Consider the following 18247-nt stretch of genomic DNA (forward strand, 5'->3'; position numbering starts at 1 on the left):
GGCCTCCTCTACTGCCGCAATGAGGCCACACTCAGTTTGGAGGAGCAACACTTTATATTCCGTCAGAGTAGCCTCCAACCTGATGGCACGAACACTTATTTCTTGAACTTCCAGTAATGCCACCCCCTCCCACCATTCCCCATTCCGATTTCCCTCTCTCACCTTATCTCCTTACCTGCCCATCACCTCTCTCTGGTGCTCTTCACCCTTCCCTTTCTTCCATCGCCTTCTGTCTTCTTCTATCATATTCCCCCTTCTCCAGCCCTTTATCTCTTTCACCAATCAACTTCCCAGCTCTTTACTTCACCACTCCCCCCTTCCTGGTTTCACCTATCACTTTGTGTTTCTTCTGCCCCTTCCCCCACCTTCTTACTCTGACTTCTTGTCCTTTTTCCCCAGTTCTGATGAAGGGTCTCAGCCCAAAACGTCAACTGTTTATTCTTTTTCCATAGGTGCTGCCTGACCTGCTGAGTTCCTCCAGCATTTTGTATGTGTTGCTTGGATTTCCAGCATCTGCAAATTTTCTCTTGTCAAGACCAGTATTTGTTGTAGCAAGTGGCTTGCTAGACTGTTTCAGGGTCAACTATACTGATGTCTCCAGAATCAAACATAGGCCACGCCAACAAATGTTGCTTGATTTCCTTCCCTAATGAAAACTAGTTTTCTAGATTGGCTTACAAAAATTCCCATAGTTTTACGGCTAACATTACTGATGACTCACTGGCTTATTAATTACAAAATATTTAATTAAATTTAGTTAATTCCAGAGGCCTATGGAATAATAGTTTAAATGCTGTACCACCGACATATCTGCTTAGGTAAAGTGAGGCTGGAGTTCATAGCCCATAAATCCTCTGCAACAGGTAAATTTTCACAGTTCAACATCATAGGTACCTGTCCTTGATACATTTATCTCATGTTCAGTGTGCCTCATTGTCAATATTCACTTGGTTCCATCTGCCCCTTTTTTACTCTCCCGTTATCTATCATCCACTTGCCTCTGTCCGTCTCCTTCCCCAACTTGGTTTGATCTGCCCATTATCCCTCACCACTGATGACCTGCTGGTCCCTGTCTTGCCGCTGTCCCACTCCTCTCTATACTGCCTCTCTTCCTCTCCACTCTTCATTCTGATTCAGCCTTACAGGCGCCACTCAACCCATTGAGTTCCTCCAGCAGATTCCAGAACCTGCAGCGATCTCTTATGTCTGTGTTATCTAGTTCGGAAGTATTTGTTTTATTTTGTGATTCAGATTGGAAATGCAGAAAGTTGCCTCTCTCTCAGTTGACATGTAATGTTGCTAAAAACATTGATCCTGCAACAATGAAAAGTTATACTTGTTTCTACAGTACCATTCCACTGCCTTTTTTTAACTAATAGCAATGTGGAATTAAAGAGCAGGTTAATGTCTATTATCTGGATAATTTAAATGATAATTTCATGAGTACATTATTTTATGTTGGAGGAGGAAAGAACCACCCATGTAAAATCAATCATTAACTCGTGGCAGTTAGTCACAGCTTCAAAGGTTTATTAATTACTTATGCCTAACAACTTCCTGTAAGTCTTCTTAAATGTCATAGATGATTAAGAAGAAAAATCATCACAGAATCTTCTCAATTCTCTCCAAGCACTCTCAAAATGTCATTTCAATTTTAGAATTAAAATGAATATTTTGTTGGAAATTCCTCAATTTTATTCCTGGTGGAAATGTGATGATGAGAGAGACTCTGCTGCCATTTCTCTTTCAGTTCCATACAACTTTCATTGAATAGTTTAAGGATCCTGTTCTTACAGGTTGCCAAAGAAGTTCTGAAAATAATATCCCATGGAAAAATCAATAGGAGTTGATAGATTTTCATGCATATAGTCTTTTCACAGTGTTGGGGTACCAAGAACTTGAGGGCATAGGTTTAAGGTGAGAGGGAAGAGATATAGTAGGAATCTGAGGGGTTCTTACTAAATCTACCCCCTCTCACCTATAGAGTGGTAGGCATATGGAATAAACTGACAGAGGAAGTGGTTGAAACAGATACATTAACACCATTTGAAAGATATTAGGAAAGGTACATAGATAGAAAAAGGTTTAGGTATGGGCAATATGGTGGCAAATGTGATCAGGTAAGATGGGAATCTTGGTCAGCCTGGACTAACGGCTGAAAGGCCAATTTTCATGCTCTACGGCACAACGATGGTGTACTCTAACAGATCAGGATGAAGTTTTAAATTCAATCTCTGACCTGTATTATGTCCATAGATTTGCTTAGGGATAATAGAAAGGATGGATATAATTGGTACTGAAAGAAGCAAAACAAAAAGTTATACTGAGTTTCACTTTATATCCTGGCATTCAAGCACACTACTAATGGTCAGCATTGAGTCTCAATTTAGACAAGTATCGGAGGACAACCAGTACTTTTAGAGTTAATGAACATGAGAACATTGGTGGGAAAGTCACTATATTGTTCTCTCTGCTACAGGTGCCTCTCCATATCCAGGGGTCCAGATAGATGAAGAATTCTGCCACAGATTAAAAGAAGGGACAAGGATGAAACCTCCTGAATATTCCACACCAGAAGTGTAAGATTTCGCTACTAAACGAATGCTTTTTTTTAAATAAAGTGAACTGTTCTCCTTGGCTACTATTCCAAACATAAATAATAACAAATAAATGGAAAAAAATCTGGTCTTGCTTTTGAAGAACCATATAAGTGTTCCAGTACTGAAAATATTTAAATAAATTCTGGGCCTAGAAACCAGGAGTGCATAACTATAACATAATTTCAGAAAATGCTCAAAATACTCAGTAGGTCAGGCAGCATTCATGGGAAAAATGCAGTAATTTGAAGAATGCGGTCTCAACCTGAAATCGTATCTCCATCTTTTTATCCACAGGTGCTGCCTGAACTGCTGAGCATTTCCATCATTTTCTGGTTTCATCTCAGATTTTCAACATCTGCATTTTTTAAAATTTTCTTTTACTAGAATATAATTCAAGTAAATTGTAAGAGATCCCAACTCTACTAAGTTTGTGCCTCATTGATAAAAACTAAAATTGCACTATAGCCACTCCTAATCTAACAGTTCAAAGAGAAGTCTGAGACATTCTGAACTTACCTCTCCCCTCTCCCTAGAATATAGACCAAAGTGCTCTTGGAAACCTCACTGAAACCAATGATTACTGGTGAGATCCTTGTGATTTTGAGACTGAAATTGTTTGGAAAGGGGTCGGTTGCCATTCTTGAAGGGACTATTTAGCTCTTTGATTTCATGTTTTAATTTTCTTTGTTTTGGCTTTATCCTATATATTCCCAACTTCTCAGACCATCATGGTGCTTCTGCATTCTGCTGGTTCCAGGACATATGCTCTCCATGCACCTCCACATGCATGAGGAATTATCCCAGAGTCAATAAAAAATTGTGAAATGGGTGAAATTTCTGTCTTACCAATTCCAATATGCAAGATGTTTTCTCTGATCTCTGAACTAGACTTTGCATTGACCTTGTAGACAGTGGATCATGGGGTCAGTTCATCCCCAGAAATTCCGTTATGCAGGCCCAATAGATGTACAGTACGTGCAGATTAATTAGTTTGCCTATATACATCATGATGGCTCAATTATGCAGTCCCATTGCTAATTTAGACATGATTCAAAGTACATTCATTATCAAAGTATGTATCCAGTATACAACCCTGACATTCATCTTCCCCACAGAGAGCCACGAAGCAATGAAAACCAAGGAACTTGTTCAAAGAAAAATATCAAACCCACCCCACACACGCAAAAAAAAACAAATCACTCAACCAACAAAAAAAAGTGAAATAGTAAATGATTATGAACACGATAAAATCTGCAGATGTTGGAAATCCAAAGCAACACACACAAAATGCTTGAGGAAATTGGCAGAGCAGGCAGCACCTTTGGAAAAGGGTAAACAGTTGACATTTCAGGCCGAGACCAGGACTGGAAAGGAAGGGGAAAAGTCAGAATAAGAAGGCATGGGGAGGGAAGGAAGAAGTACAATGTGGCAGGTGATAAGTGAAACCAGGAGAGGGTAGGAGCTGAAGTGAAGAGCTGAAAAGTTGATTGGTGAAAGAAATAAAGGGTTGGAGAGGTGAATCTGATAGGAGAGGACAGAAGATCATGGAACAAAGGGAAGGGGGAGGAACACCAGAAGGAGGTGATGGGGCAGATAAAAAGGGAAGTTGTGAGAAGAAAACAGGAATGGGGAATGATGAAGTAGAGGAGGGGGGGCTATTACCAGAAGTTCGAGAAATCGTGTTCATGCCATCAGGTTGGAGGCTACCGAAATGGAACATAAGGTATTGCTCCTCCAACCTGAGTGTGGCTTCATCGTGGCAATGGAAGAGGCCATGGACTGACATGTCGGAATGGGAATGGGGAGTAGAATTGAAATGGTAAATGATTATATTTTTAGGTATTGGGCCAGTTAAACACTAATAGAAATATCTAGAAAGAAACAATTCAACACAAGAACATGCCCTCAAAAACTTTACAGAACTGAAACTGGCTTGTACAAATTAAATGCAATTACCATTGAATTTAGGTTCAGTTCTGTTTGAGAACTATCCCAAATTCCTGCAAGACTTTGGAGTTCTCTCTGGGTTTCTACTGTTTTCAGTGAATTCCAATGATTAAAATATTGATAAATAATCGAAAGGCCTGGACTGATAATCCTACCATGGCAACTGTAGAATTTAACTTCAGATTAATAATCTGGGATTCAATGGGGGAGAAAGAGGGCTTGTACTGTGTTCCAGACAATAACCAATAGATTGTTAACAAATCATCTTCATTCATCAATGTCGCTTTGGAAGGGAAATTTGCTATCCTGGCCTGGCCTCTGACTCTGGACACACCAAATCCACCAAGGTGGTTTATCCTTTGAAGTCCCTCTGAAACAGTCTTTGCAAAACACTCTGTTCAAGGTCAAATAAGGATGGTTAATAAAATGTGATTTTCCTACCAATGCCTAGATTCCAGAAATTGAAACCAAAGCATTTGTTGCACAACCTTAATTCCGGTTCACAGGTACTGACTGATTGGCAAGGTGTTTACAGCTTTTTCTGTTTTTATTTCAGATTTCCAGCATTTGCAGTTTATCGATTTTGAACTAATACACTCACTATGTTTCTGTTCCAGCTATCAGACAATGTTAGACTGCTGGCATGAAGAGCCTGGAGAAAGGCCCACCTTCAGTGAGCTGGTGGAACAACTGGGAAATCTTCTGCAGGCCAATGTCCAGCAGGTTGGAAAAACTTCAACAGTTTGGATATTATCATGAAGTTAGGGATGTGGGGAGATTCTCGAAAGCAGAAATGTCAGAAGGAGTATTGCGTTTTCATTAATAGTTATCCAATATCAAACTGTTCACTCAATATAACATCAGGAAGTGGCATTACTAGATAAATTGGTCAGTTATTATCACATACTGAGGTACAGTGAAAAACTTGTGATCCATTCACACAGGGCATTGAAACAGTACAAGATTAAACAATAACAGAATGCAGAATAAAGTGGATTTGGAGAAAGTGAATGAAGACATAAGATGCAAGGTCTTAACAAAGTAGATTGTGAGGTCAGCAGTCCATCTTACCATACTAGGAGACCATTCAATAGTCCTATATGCCAGTGGGAAAGGGGATAATCTTAAGTCTGCTGGTACATGCTTGCAGGCTTCTGTACATTCCATCCAACAAATAGAGGAAAAGAGAGAAAGTCTAGGGTAAGTGAGGACTCTGATTATATTGTCTGCTTTACCAAGGCAGTGAAAAGTGCAGGAGTAGAGAATGGTTTCCAAGATGTGCTGAGCTGTGTCCATAACTCTCTGCAGTGAATTGCAAAGGTGGTTTACCCATGAGTGCTAAAATCAATAAATCCACTTGTATAGAATGTTTTTGGCTTATCGAGCTGGGTGAGATATGGGAGAAGCCTGGAGGATGAAAACAAATAGGAAACTGGAGAATGGGCAACGGAGAACAAAAACAGCTCAGGACCTGGAGAAGACTGAGTGCAGAGCTCAGTGTTGTACAAGAGTGTTAACAGCAACAGAAAAGCGATTGGATTGTGCCTTCAATATTAGTCACAGGGAGAAGAATAAATACATGCTAGAGTCTCAAGCTGCAGAAGGAGTTAAGGATGACAGCAAATATAAGTAACCAAATACTGTTCATTAAGCAAAAGTTTAGAATTACAGAAACACATTTCACACAATGTTACCATTTAATTCATGCAAAAACACTCCAAAAGATGTCATTTAGTAGGAGGTAATTCAAACTGACACAAGAATCACCAGCTCAAACCTTGCACAGACTGGCAACACACACAAGATGCTGGAGGAAATCAGCAGGCCAGGCAGCATCTATGGAAAAGGTGAACAGTTGAAGTTTTGGGCTGATACTGTTCATCAGGACTCAGCCTGAAACATCAACTGTTTACTCATTCCTATAGACGCTACCTGGCCTGCTGAGTTCCTCCAGCAGTTTGTGTGTATCTCCTTCAAATGTTGTTTTATAATACTAGCGCATTTATGTTCACTTTTGTGAAAAAAAACACACCACCTCCACTAAAAATGCTTGGATCAGGTTTCACTCTGGAATCTTTCCTGGAAACAGTGACATCAAACATTTTTGTAACACACTCCTTGATTGTAGTTGAAGTGTTGTTCCTTTCACATGATAAGTAATTAAGTTGATGGCAGCTGTCAGCATGACTTTCCAGTGGGTAAAGTCAGTGCTAGGTATTCTTGTGTACGAAACACAATGTGAGAGTAGGTGGCAATAGCATATTCAATTTTATTGCTGGGGGGAATTAATTTAAAAAATAGATGTATTGTTACAATTGTACAGAGTATTTGCAAAGGTTCTCTTGAACTCTTGAACAGTTTTGGTCGCCTTGTTTAAGAAAAAGTATACTGGCATTATGGGTAGCGAGGTGGAGATGTCTCTCTACTAAAGGAGGTGTAAGGCACTCCTTCCTTCCACTAGCCTGCAGGTCCCTCTTGGTAGACCTGTTTAGCCTCCCCAGTCAGGGTCACAGAAAGCCATGGGAACATAGAAACATAGAAAATAGGTGCAGGAGTAGGCCATTCGGCCCTTCGAGCCTGCACCACCATTCAGTATGATCATGGCTGATCATCAACTCAGAACCCTGTACCTGCCTTCTCTCCATAACCCCTGATCCCTTTAGTCACAAGGGCCATATCTAACTCCCTCTTAAATATAGCCGATGAACTGGCCTCAACTGTTTCCTGTGGCAGAGAATTCCACATTTACAAAAACAGGTGGTATATCATAAGTCCTATTTACATGATCACTAATGCTAGGTGGACAATCTGTGTAGAACATTAATAATGGCTAGGGTCACTCGTCTTGTAGAGGTACTACCCTGCAGAAGGCAATGACAAACCACTTCAGCAGAAAAATTTGCCAAGAACAATCATGGTCATGTGACCATGATCACTTACATCATACAATATGGTACATAATGATGATGATACTGGCATTGGAAACAGTCCCAAAGAGACCAGACTAATTCCCAGGATGGAAGGTTATCCTATCGTGAATGGTTAAAAAAGAGTTACTTCTGCATTCTTTAGAATTTTGAAGAGCTAGGGGTGGCCTTATTGAAACATACAAGATCTTAAAAAGGCTTAACAGGTAGCTATTAGGCAGATCTGGCAGATGTATCATTGACAGCATTATAACTGGTTACATCATTGTTTGGTATGAGCAGGGGGATGCCATTGCACAGGATTGGAAAAAGCTCAGAAAGTTGTAAACTTAGCCAGCTAGCACTAGCCTGGGGGGAGTATCTTCAAAAGGTGATGCCTCAGAAGGTCAGTATCCATCATTAAGGACCCTCCATCACCCAAGACATGCTCTCTTTTCATTACTACCATCAGAGAAGGAGGTACAGGAGCCTGAAGGCACACACACAGCACTTATGGAACAGCTTCTTCCCCTCCACCAACAGATTTCTGGACAATGAACCAACCCATGAACACTACCTCATTATTTTTTGCTCTCATTGCACTACCTTTTTAATAGCATATATTTCTTATAGTGCTTTTTATGTACTGCACTGTACTGCTCCCACTAAGCAACAAACATCATGACATATGCCAGTGTTAATAAACCTAATTCTGAATCTGATTTCAAGATCTTTCCACAACTGGAAGAATTTTGAATGAGGGGACATAGTTACAGTTTCAGGGGTCAGTGTTTAACCCAGAAGAGCTTAAGAATTTCTTTTCACAGAGAACATCGAAGCTCTGCAATTCTCTACCCCAGACAGTTGTGGAGGTTAAAATCACTGGAAGTACTTAAGGAAGAAATAGATGATTTTTTGAAAGATCAGAGAATTGAGTGTTGATTAGGTGGCAATGGAAGAGCAGAAGAGTTGAAGCCTGGGCAGATCAGGCACAGTCATACTGAATGGCAGGGCCAGCTTGAAAGATGAAGAATCAGAACTGGAATCAGAATCAGGTTTAATATCACCAGCATAAGTCGTGAAATTCTTAACTTTATAGCAGTAATACAATGAAATACATGATAAATAAATATAGAGAAAAATGGAATTCCAGTACATACACACACACACACACACACACACACACACACATAATAAAGTTAAAGTCCAAAAAAAAGCAATAAAAAAAAGTAGTGAGAAAGTGTTCATGGGTTCAAAGTTCATTTAGAAATCGATGGCAGAGGGGAAGAAGCTGTTCCTGAATCGCTGAGTGTGTGCCTTCAGGCAGCACACAAAACGATGGAGGAACTCAGTGGGCCCAGCAGCGTCTATAGAGGGAAATGGATAGTCAACAGTATGGTCCTAAAACATCAACTGTCCATTTCTCCCCATATTGTAAAATGTTAAAAATAGGAAATATAATGTAACAAGGACAGTTATGGGCCAGAGGAGTAGGTAAGTTTTTAGGATCCAGCAATGAAAGATTACATATCTCATAAGGGGTAAGAAAATTGATGGTAAGAGAAAAGTTGCAGGTAATATCAAAACAAAAATTATGAATTCCCATGATAGGAAGAAGACAGCTGAGGTAAGTGTGGGGCCTCCAGAAAATGAGGTTGATAAGAAACGGCAGATATGTTAAATCAACGTTTGTATCAGTCTTCACTCTGGAGGACATCACAAATGATCCCCAAGGTAGCAATTGGTTAATTTCAAATAACAGTGTTTTATAAAATTTAACTTGTGAAAATCTCAACTGCATTGGATAAAATATTAGAGAAACTAACAGAGTAAAATGAAGAAAAATAATTCAGACTTGATGGTCTTCACCCATTGGCGCTTATAGGCAAGGACTTCAGAGATGATGGATCCATTGGTTTGAATTTTTTTTAATTCACTAATTTCCAAGAGGTGCCAAGGCTGGAAAGCAGTCAGTATGACCCCTTTCTTCAAAAACCGAGGAAGGCAGAAGGTAGTACTCTATAGCAGGAGTCCCCAAGCTTTTTTGCAAAGCGGACTGGTTTAATATTGACAATATTCTTGCTGACCGGCCGACCCGGGGGGTGGGGGGGGGGTAGGGTTGCCAACGGACAAGAGTAGCTGTCAAATACGTTGAGTTTACCCCGAGAAAGACTACCATGACCATGAAGCCTTGTGCGGGCAACTGTGTGCGCATGCATGTACATACCGATTTTTTTTCTACAAATCGTTTTTGGCGATTCTGTTCAGGGGGAGTGTTAATCACGACCAGAATATAGGTGATAAGTGGCTAATACACTCAATTTCGTTTCTAAAAGGGTTTATCTAACGAATTTAATATTAAACGCACAGCGCATATTTTCTTCGCATGAATATAGTGATGTCAATTATAAGTCACTTATAGGTCAATAGCATCATAACATTTTAAGTAACGTTTGGATATTAAACACACAGCACATATATTCCCCGTATGAACATATAAAATCATTGCAACACACCAATATCGCTGAATCAGTGGGAGCCCTGGGCTTGTTTCCCTGCAACAAGACGGTCCTATCGAGGGGTGATGGGAGACAGCGATACTCGAAGGGGGTTCCTTATGTCCAGTGTATTCCGCAATTTAGTTTTCATTGCATTCATTGCAGAGATATGTTGGAAATGGAAGCAATGTTTTCAGTGCTTCCGTGGCTATCTCAGGATATTTAGCCTTGACTTTGATCCAGAATGCCGGCAGAGATGTTATGTCAAACATACTTTTCAGCCCACCGTCATTTGCAAGCTCGAGGAGTTGATCATCTCCCCGTGCTGACATGGATGACGCACGGGTAATGACCTCACGTGCGTTCAAGCTCAACAGTGGGCGTGGCAGGGAATGAGGAAAGGTGCAACTGACTCATATTGCCAAATCATATCGTTTCCTCGCGGCCTGGTAGCACATACTTTGCTGCCCGGTACCGGTCCGCGGCCCGATGGTTGGGGACCGCTGCTCTATGGATTTATTAGTCTAATGCCCACTTTGGCAGGTTGCTTAAGTCCGCTTCAGTAAGAAAAAATTTTTAAAAAACAGATTGTAACCTAAATAGACGGATGTGTAAGAATTCAGAGAAATGTAGTATTCTAATTCATGAATCACAAAAACTTTGGAGGTAGGTCAGAAAGCAAAGAACACATTGGCTTTTATTGTGAAGGGATTGGAGCTTACATTTTACAAACAGGGACATCTTACTCTAGGTAAACTATGCAGGTGTGACCTCACCAGTTCTAGGGTGCTGGTGAGCTCACACCTGCATAGTTTTAGATCCCTAATCTAACAAAGTACAGAGTAGGATTGGCGGCAGTCCAAGGATATTCAACAAGCCCATTCCTGGAATGAGAGAGGATTGTCTTTTTAATAGATTTGATAGAGAGGTCTGCATTTCCTTGAGTTTAGAAGATCTAAAGAGAGTTTGACAGGGTAAATTTTAAGATGCTTTTACTAGTGGTAAAACACAAACAGATTAAGGGGCCAGTTATTTCAAAGTTCAAAGTAAATTTATTATCAAAGTATATAGACTTCGCCATATAGAACCCTGAGATTTATTTTCTTGTGGGCATACTCAATAAGTCTATAGAATAATAAGCATAACAGAACCAATGAAAGACTGCCCAACCTGGGTGTTCAACCAGAGCGCAAAAGACAACAAACTGTGCAAATATAAAGGGAAAGAAATAATAATAATAAATAAATAAGCAATAAATATCGAGAACATAAAGATGAAGAGTCCTTGAAAGTGAGTCCATTGTTTGTGGGAACATCCAATGTTCTCACAATCAAAAGTAAAATGCATTGAAGTGTTTCTTCTCAGAGGGCAATGAATCATAGAAACCATACCATAGAAACTACAGCACAGAAACAGGCCTTTTGGCCCTTCTTGGCTGTGCTGAACAATTTTCTGCCTAGTCCCACTGACCTGCACACGGATCATACACCTCCCATCCATGTATCTGTCCAATTTATTCTTAAATGTTAAAAAAGAACCTGCATTTACCACCTCATCTGGCAGCTCATTCCATACTCCCACCACTCTCTGTGTGAAGAAGCCCCCCTGCAATGTTCCCTTTAAACTTTTCCCCCCTCACCCTTAACCCATGTCCTCTGGTTTTTTTCTCCCCTTGCCTCAGTGGAAAAAGCCTGCTTGCATTCACTCTATCTATACCCATCATAATTTTATATACCTCTATCAAATCTCCCCTCATTCTTCTACGCTCCAGGGAATAAAGTCCTAACCTATTCAACCTTAGTAACTGAGTTTCTCAAGTCCTGGCAACATCCTTGTAAACCTTCGCTGCACTCTTTCAACCTTATTAATATCCTTCCTGTAATTTGGTGACCAATACTGAACACAATACTCCAGATTCGGCCTCACCAATGCCTTATACAACCTCATCATAACATTCCAGCTCTTATACTCAATACTTTGATTAATAAAGGCCAATGTACCAAAAGCTCTCTTTACGATCCTTTCTACTTGTGATGCCCCTTTTAGGGAATTTTGTATCTGTATTCCCAGATCCCTCTGTTCTACTGCACTCCTCAGTGCCTTACCATTAACCCTGTATGTTCTACGTTGGTTTGTCCTTCCAACGTGCAATACCTCACACTTGTCTGTATTAAACTCCATCTGCCATTTTTCAGCCCATTTTTCCAGCAGGTCCAAGTCCCTCTGCAGACTCTGAAAACCTTCCTCACTGTCTACTACACCTCCAATCTTTGTATCATCAGCAAACTTGCTGATCCAATTACCACATTATCATCCAGATCATTGATATAGATGACAAATAACAATGGACCCAGCACTGATCCCTGTGGCACACCACTAGTCACAGGCCTCCACTCAGAAAAGCAATTCTCTACCACCACTCTTTGGCTTCTTCCATTGTGCCAATGTCTAATCCAATTTACCACCTCTCCATGTATACCTAGTGATTGAATTTTCCTAACTAACCTCCCATGCGGGACCTTGTCAAAGGCCTTACTGAAATCCATGTAGACAATATCCACTGCCTTCCCTTCATCCACTTTCCTGGTAACCTCCTCGAAAAACTCCAATAGATTGGTCAAACATGACCTACCACACACAAAGCCATGTTGACTCTCCCTAATAAGTCCCTGTCTATCCAAATGCTTGTAGATTCTGTCTCTTAGTACTCCCTCCAATAACTTACCTACTACCGACGTTAAACTCACCAGCCTATAATTTCCCGGATTACTTTTCGATCCTTTTTTAAACAACAGAACAACATGAGCCACTCTCCAATCCTCCGGCACCTCGCCCATAGACAGCGACATTTTAAATATTTCTGCCAGGGCCCCCGCAATTTCAACACTAGTCTCCTTCATGATCCGAGGGAACACTCTGTCAGGTCCTGGGGATTTATCCACTTTAATTTTCCTCAAGACAGCAAGCACTTCCTCCTTTTCAATCTGTACAGTTTCCATGATCTCACTGCTTGATTCCCTCAATTCCATAGACTTCATGCCAGTTTCCTTAGTAAATACAGACGCAAAAAACCTATTTAAGATCTCCCCCATTTCCTTTGGTTCCGCACATAGCCGACCACTCTGATCTTCAAGAGGACCAATTTTATCCCTTACAATCTTTTTGCTCTTAATATACCTGTAAAAGCTCTTTGGATTATCCTTCACTTTGACTGGAATCACTGGAATATCTTTTTCCCCTGCGCGCCCGCCCCCCCCATAAGCCATAAGGCTTGAGGGGTCCCCTTCTTTAAGAAAAAGTATACTGCCATTGTGGGTGGCAAGCTGAAGGCATGTCTCTACCCTAGGAGGTATAAGGCGCTCCTAACCTCTGCTAGACTGCAGGTCACCTTTGAGCAAGGTGTAGCACCTGGTTAACCCCTGCCCCACCAGATCAGGGTAATGAGCAGATGGTGGAAGGTCATGTGAGTGGGTAAGGCTTGTGCTCTTATTTTTTTATGTTCTCTACAACTGCACCCCTGGCTTTTTGATTGCCCTGCGCAAAAGGAAATATCAACATACTCCCAATGCAATCAAACAATACATGGAGTTAAATAATGTGCAGCTGGTTGACGTATATTTAAATAACCACATTTTAAAAAATCAACAATAAAGATTAATGAAGCACTGCAGCTTACGCTGATCAATGTCCTGTTTTGAAGTACATTCTTCATCACTGACATGCTCTTGTTCTTTTCCTCATTGCAGGATGGGAAGGATTACATCCCTTTGAATATTACGATGCAAACAGATTCAAGCCTCTCCACTACAGACCCCAGCCTCACAGAAGATATAGCAAACCCAAAAGTTAATTGCAGTAGCACAGGAAACATTGGGTAATGCATCCTTTGTCATTAATCAAGAAATGTGCATTAAATTGTAGAAATGATCACAAAGTTCTTTTCATGTATGAAGAATTCTGGAAAAAAAATCAGTGTTCTTTTGCTGTTGTGCCATATCCTGTTCTAAACAGCTGAACCCGAATCAACTGAATTGATATCTTCTGCTTCTCTTCCTCAGGCTCAGCTGCAATAATCCAAAGAAGAGGCCACTGAGTGTGAAAACATTCGATGATGTTCCTGTAGATAACAAGACTACTATAATACTCAAGGTATGTGTTGAATATGGATCTGTCATAGAATCATCGAAGATGTATGACGGGAAATTATTTAGCTCATCAAAGCTCTGTAGATCCTAATCTCCTGTTCTACGCTTAGTCCATGGCTCTGCAGGTCACATCTCTTTAAATACAGATCCAAAAACTTTGGAAATGTAACAGGGATTTCTGCTTCCAACAGTAAATAAGTTTGAAACCTAAACCACTTTCTGGTCAAAAAACATTTTCGACCTTCTCTGTCCTCCCATCCTTCTGCCTATTAAATTGAATATTTGCATCCTCATTTTTGACTCTTCCACTAAGGTATATAGGTCCTTCCACTTAACTCCCTTTAGGCCCCACATAATATTTATATGCCTTAACTTGGCCCAGATCACCCAGCCTCCTATGTTCCAAACAAAACAAAACTTCCTAAACCAATATTAACTCATGCTCTTTCCACAGATACTGTTTGACCTGCTAAGTGATTCCGGTACTTTGCATTTATTTCAAATTACCAACATCTGTGCAAGATGTTGTTTCTAATTTATTCACAGATTTTTTTTCTGGCTAACATTTTCCAATCCTATCAGTCCTTGTATTTTTCCTTTGTAACCTCTCCAGTGCAATCATACCTTTTGCTATAATGCAGTGAGCAGAACTGACAAGTATTCAAATTGTGATTTAGAACTGAACAAATGTTTATGACTACACACCAGATTTAAGATGAATTAAATTTTTAATGAGGGAAAATTTTCTTTGTGTAATCAGGGATAATTTTGTCTCACTCACAAAAGATCTTCATCAGGTATTATTCAGCCCTCATTATTTCTTTAACTCCAGTTTAGATGAAAATAATTTTCTTATAACTCACAATCTCTCCCTTTTTCAAATATAGTTTTGCTCCTTTTCAAAGTTACTAATGAACCCAAATAACATTAGAAATGTATTACACCACCTCGTGTAAAATTATGCAAGTTTTGGAATACAAAGCACGAGCAAGCATAGAACTCTGTCAAAATCTTCCAGAAATTGACCATGACCTCTTCCCCATCAACAACCCAATCTGTACAGCGTGCAATATAATCAACAATGGACACACACAGAATGCTGGAGGAACTCAGCAGATCAGGCAACATCTAGGGAAGTGAATAAGTAATCGGTGCTTTAGTCCGAGCCCAACTTCTCTAATTTCCAGTCATTTAACTCCTCTCCCCCTTCCCTCTTCTTCGATTCCCCACCCTGACCTCCCTCTCACCTATCCTCTTCTCATCACCTGCCCATCATCTCCCCTTGTGCCCCTCCTTCTTTCTTTTCTCCCATGGTCCACTCATCTCCAGCCCTTTATCTTCTTCACCTATCACCTCACCCACCTAGTTTCACCTATTATCTTCCAGCTTGCACTCCTTTCCTTCCCCCCCCTCCTTCTTCTTCTGCTTCTTCTTTTCCAGTCCTGATGAAGAGTTCTGACCCAAAACGTTAACTGATTATTCGTTTCCATCGATGCTGCCTGACCTACTGAGTTCTTCCTGCATTTTGTGTATTGTTCTGGATTTCCAGGATCTGGTGAATCTCTTGTATTTATAATCAACAATGGATATGACTTTAGTGGGAGACTCATCAGTGAGAAATTAATGATTAACGTATTCCAGTGAAATGACTTGCCTCTATTTTAATGGTTAAGTCTATTAGCTTAATTTAAAGTAGGTTAACAACTGTAAGCGAGAGCTAACTAATTTTATTTAAGTTAATTGAACACCTACGTCACAATATATACACATTTTTTCTCCCATAAAGTCACATAAGCAAAATTCAATATGTGAGATAGTGTAAATTCTAAAAGAAATTTAAAAGGAAATGTTTAGATTAGTCCAATGATATTGCGATCACTATGGATTTTTTCTGGTCTTTGTTTGTATGGGAGAAACCTTAAGGAATCTCAATTTAAGCCTTCAAAGTGCATTCCTGTGGGTTACAGCAAAACCCATGGTTGTCAGATTAAATGAAAGACAGATTATTGTGGTCCCATGGAATTTTTTTTTGACTGATGTCCATTGGGGACAAATAGTTCACTTGCCAGTTATGAAAAGCTACTTTTCAACATGGATTCAACAAGAATAAACAAACATTTTAGTGTAGATATATTTCTCAGTCAATGTGGTTGTATTAGACCAAAGGGCTGTATGACTCCATGACTCTATTCTTTTCACGTTCTTATTGCCCAAATATAATTCACTCTTTTTTTAAAGACAACATGGACACCGAGTAAAGAATTTCACCACAAACGTACTTGTTTTTCCAATATGCAATGAGCCTCTTAGTGAGCATTTTTTTCGTTCTCTGAGGTAAGGGTGCTGGAAAACAACAGGTATGATTGCCACGCACACTAGGTGGTCACAGACATGTTTTCTAAAGATTTTCCAGTCCTTAATCACATCCATTATCTCCAGGCTGAGTCCAAAAGTGAAAATAAAACACATTCTGGACAATCGGAAAGTAGACACCTCAAAATAGTATTTAAAACAGTGTCAGCGTGGGGAAGTGCCTCAAAATTCTAGTAGAACTTCAGTTCAGAACTAAAGCTGCTGCTGCATTTATTTAATATTCTTCCTCTATAAATTGACTATGCATTACAAATGCATTACATTTTTAATTAGTTAAAGTTCCTACAATGCAGGGAATAGTCAAGGGTATCATTACTATATTGCCTGAGCTTCCTGTTAGTGCATAATCTTTGAGCAAGATTAGAGAAAATTGTGATCATCCCAATTAATCCCAATTACTCAGTAATTAATATCAATTATAAATGTAGATGCAACTACATCTCTGCACAAAATATTTCGTTTTCGCTGCTGTTAAACCTCCCAGGTAAAATAAACATTAGAATATAAGAACATTAGCATTTTTCAGGAAGCCATCAACATCAATTCTCACAAAGCAAATGGCATCTAAATGAACTTCACACCAGTAAACGAGCAGATACTAATCTATTATGTACAATGATTACGCCTTCTGTTCAATTAATCAAAATGAATTTGGATATGCCATTTGGAATGCAGATACAACTTGCAGGACAAATTCACTGTAACACAAATAGAAATCCTTTCCACATTGAGTAGCAAAGGATAAAAAGTAAGAAATGATCTTGACTTCATCTCCGTCAGCCAAGCAATATGCATTTGTTAGTATGAACATCATTTGGTTGATATACATTCTGTTCAATGAACTGTGAAGGTGGTGTTTCTTTCATGGATAAATTCAGCATTCTTGTTATTTTGTACTTGGTGTAATATGATCAGGGCCCAACACGAACTATCATTTCATGCTCGCCCATCTGGGGTAATGTAAATGAGATGGTGGGCACTGTTAAAGTGCAGAGCTTGTGACTTGTTTGAGTGCTGTCTGTAGCAAAATTCATACTCTCAAAATAAAGCCACAAGTTGATTCAATCCTTAATAATATTGCACAGAATCCTGAGTAAAAATGTAGTTTATTTGTGGCAAGAACAGTAGATTTAAGATCTAGAAATGACTAATAGAGTCAAAGAGTCAGAGAAAAGTACAGCAGAGAAACAGGCCTTTTGGCCCACCTAGTCCATGTCAAAACCATTTAAACTGCCTACACCCATCAATCTGCACTGGGACCATAGCCCTCCATACCCCTACCATCCATATACCTATCCAAAATCCACTTAAACAGCGAAATCGAGCTCGCATGCACCATGTGTCCTGTCAGCTCCTTCCACACTCTCATGACCCTCTGAGTTAAGAAATTTCCCCTCATGTTCCCCTTCAACTTTTCACCTTTCATCTTTAACCCATGACTTCTGGTGTAGTCCCATCCAAGCTTAGTAGAAAAAGTCTGCTTGCATTGACACTATCAATACCCCACATAATTTTGTATACCTCTATCATATCCCCCCTCAATCTTCAATGTTCTAAAGAATAAAGTCCTAATCTATTCAATCTTTCCTTGTAACTCAGGTCCTCCAGACCCGGCAACATCCTTGTAAATATTCTCTGTACTCTTTCAACTTTATTTACACCTTTCCTGTAGGTAGGAGACCAAAACTGCACACAATACTCTAAATTATGCCCCACCAATGTCTTATACAACTTCAACATAACATTCCATGTCCTGTACTCTGTGCTTTGATTTATGA

The 18247-nt window shown here is 39.8% G+C and overlaps 1 protein-coding gene across 1 annotated transcript in view; it reads left to right on the forward strand.

Annotated features, from left to right (window-relative positions):
- The window catches only part of kdrl (kinase insert domain receptor like), a 222878-nt gene that overhangs the window by 187160 nt on the left and 17471 nt on the right, over positions 1 to 18247 (forward strand). Inside the window, exons 25-28 of the mRNA XM_072270842.1 lie at positions 2480 to 2579; positions 5165 to 5270; positions 13698 to 13825; positions 14010 to 14100. Of these exons, the coding sequence (XP_072126943.1) occupies positions 2480 to 2579; positions 5165 to 5270; positions 13698 to 13825; positions 14010 to 14100 (425 nt within the window). The remainder of the gene's footprint in view (positions 1 to 2479; positions 2580 to 5164; positions 5271 to 13697; positions 13826 to 14009; positions 14101 to 18247) is intronic.

Source organism: Mobula birostris, chromosome 10 (assembly GCF_030028105.1).
Source record: "Mobula birostris isolate sMobBir1 chromosome 10, sMobBir1.hap1, whole genome shotgun sequence".
NCBI classification, from domain to species: domain Eukaryota; kingdom Metazoa; phylum Chordata; class Chondrichthyes; order Myliobatiformes; family Myliobatidae; genus Mobula; species Mobula birostris.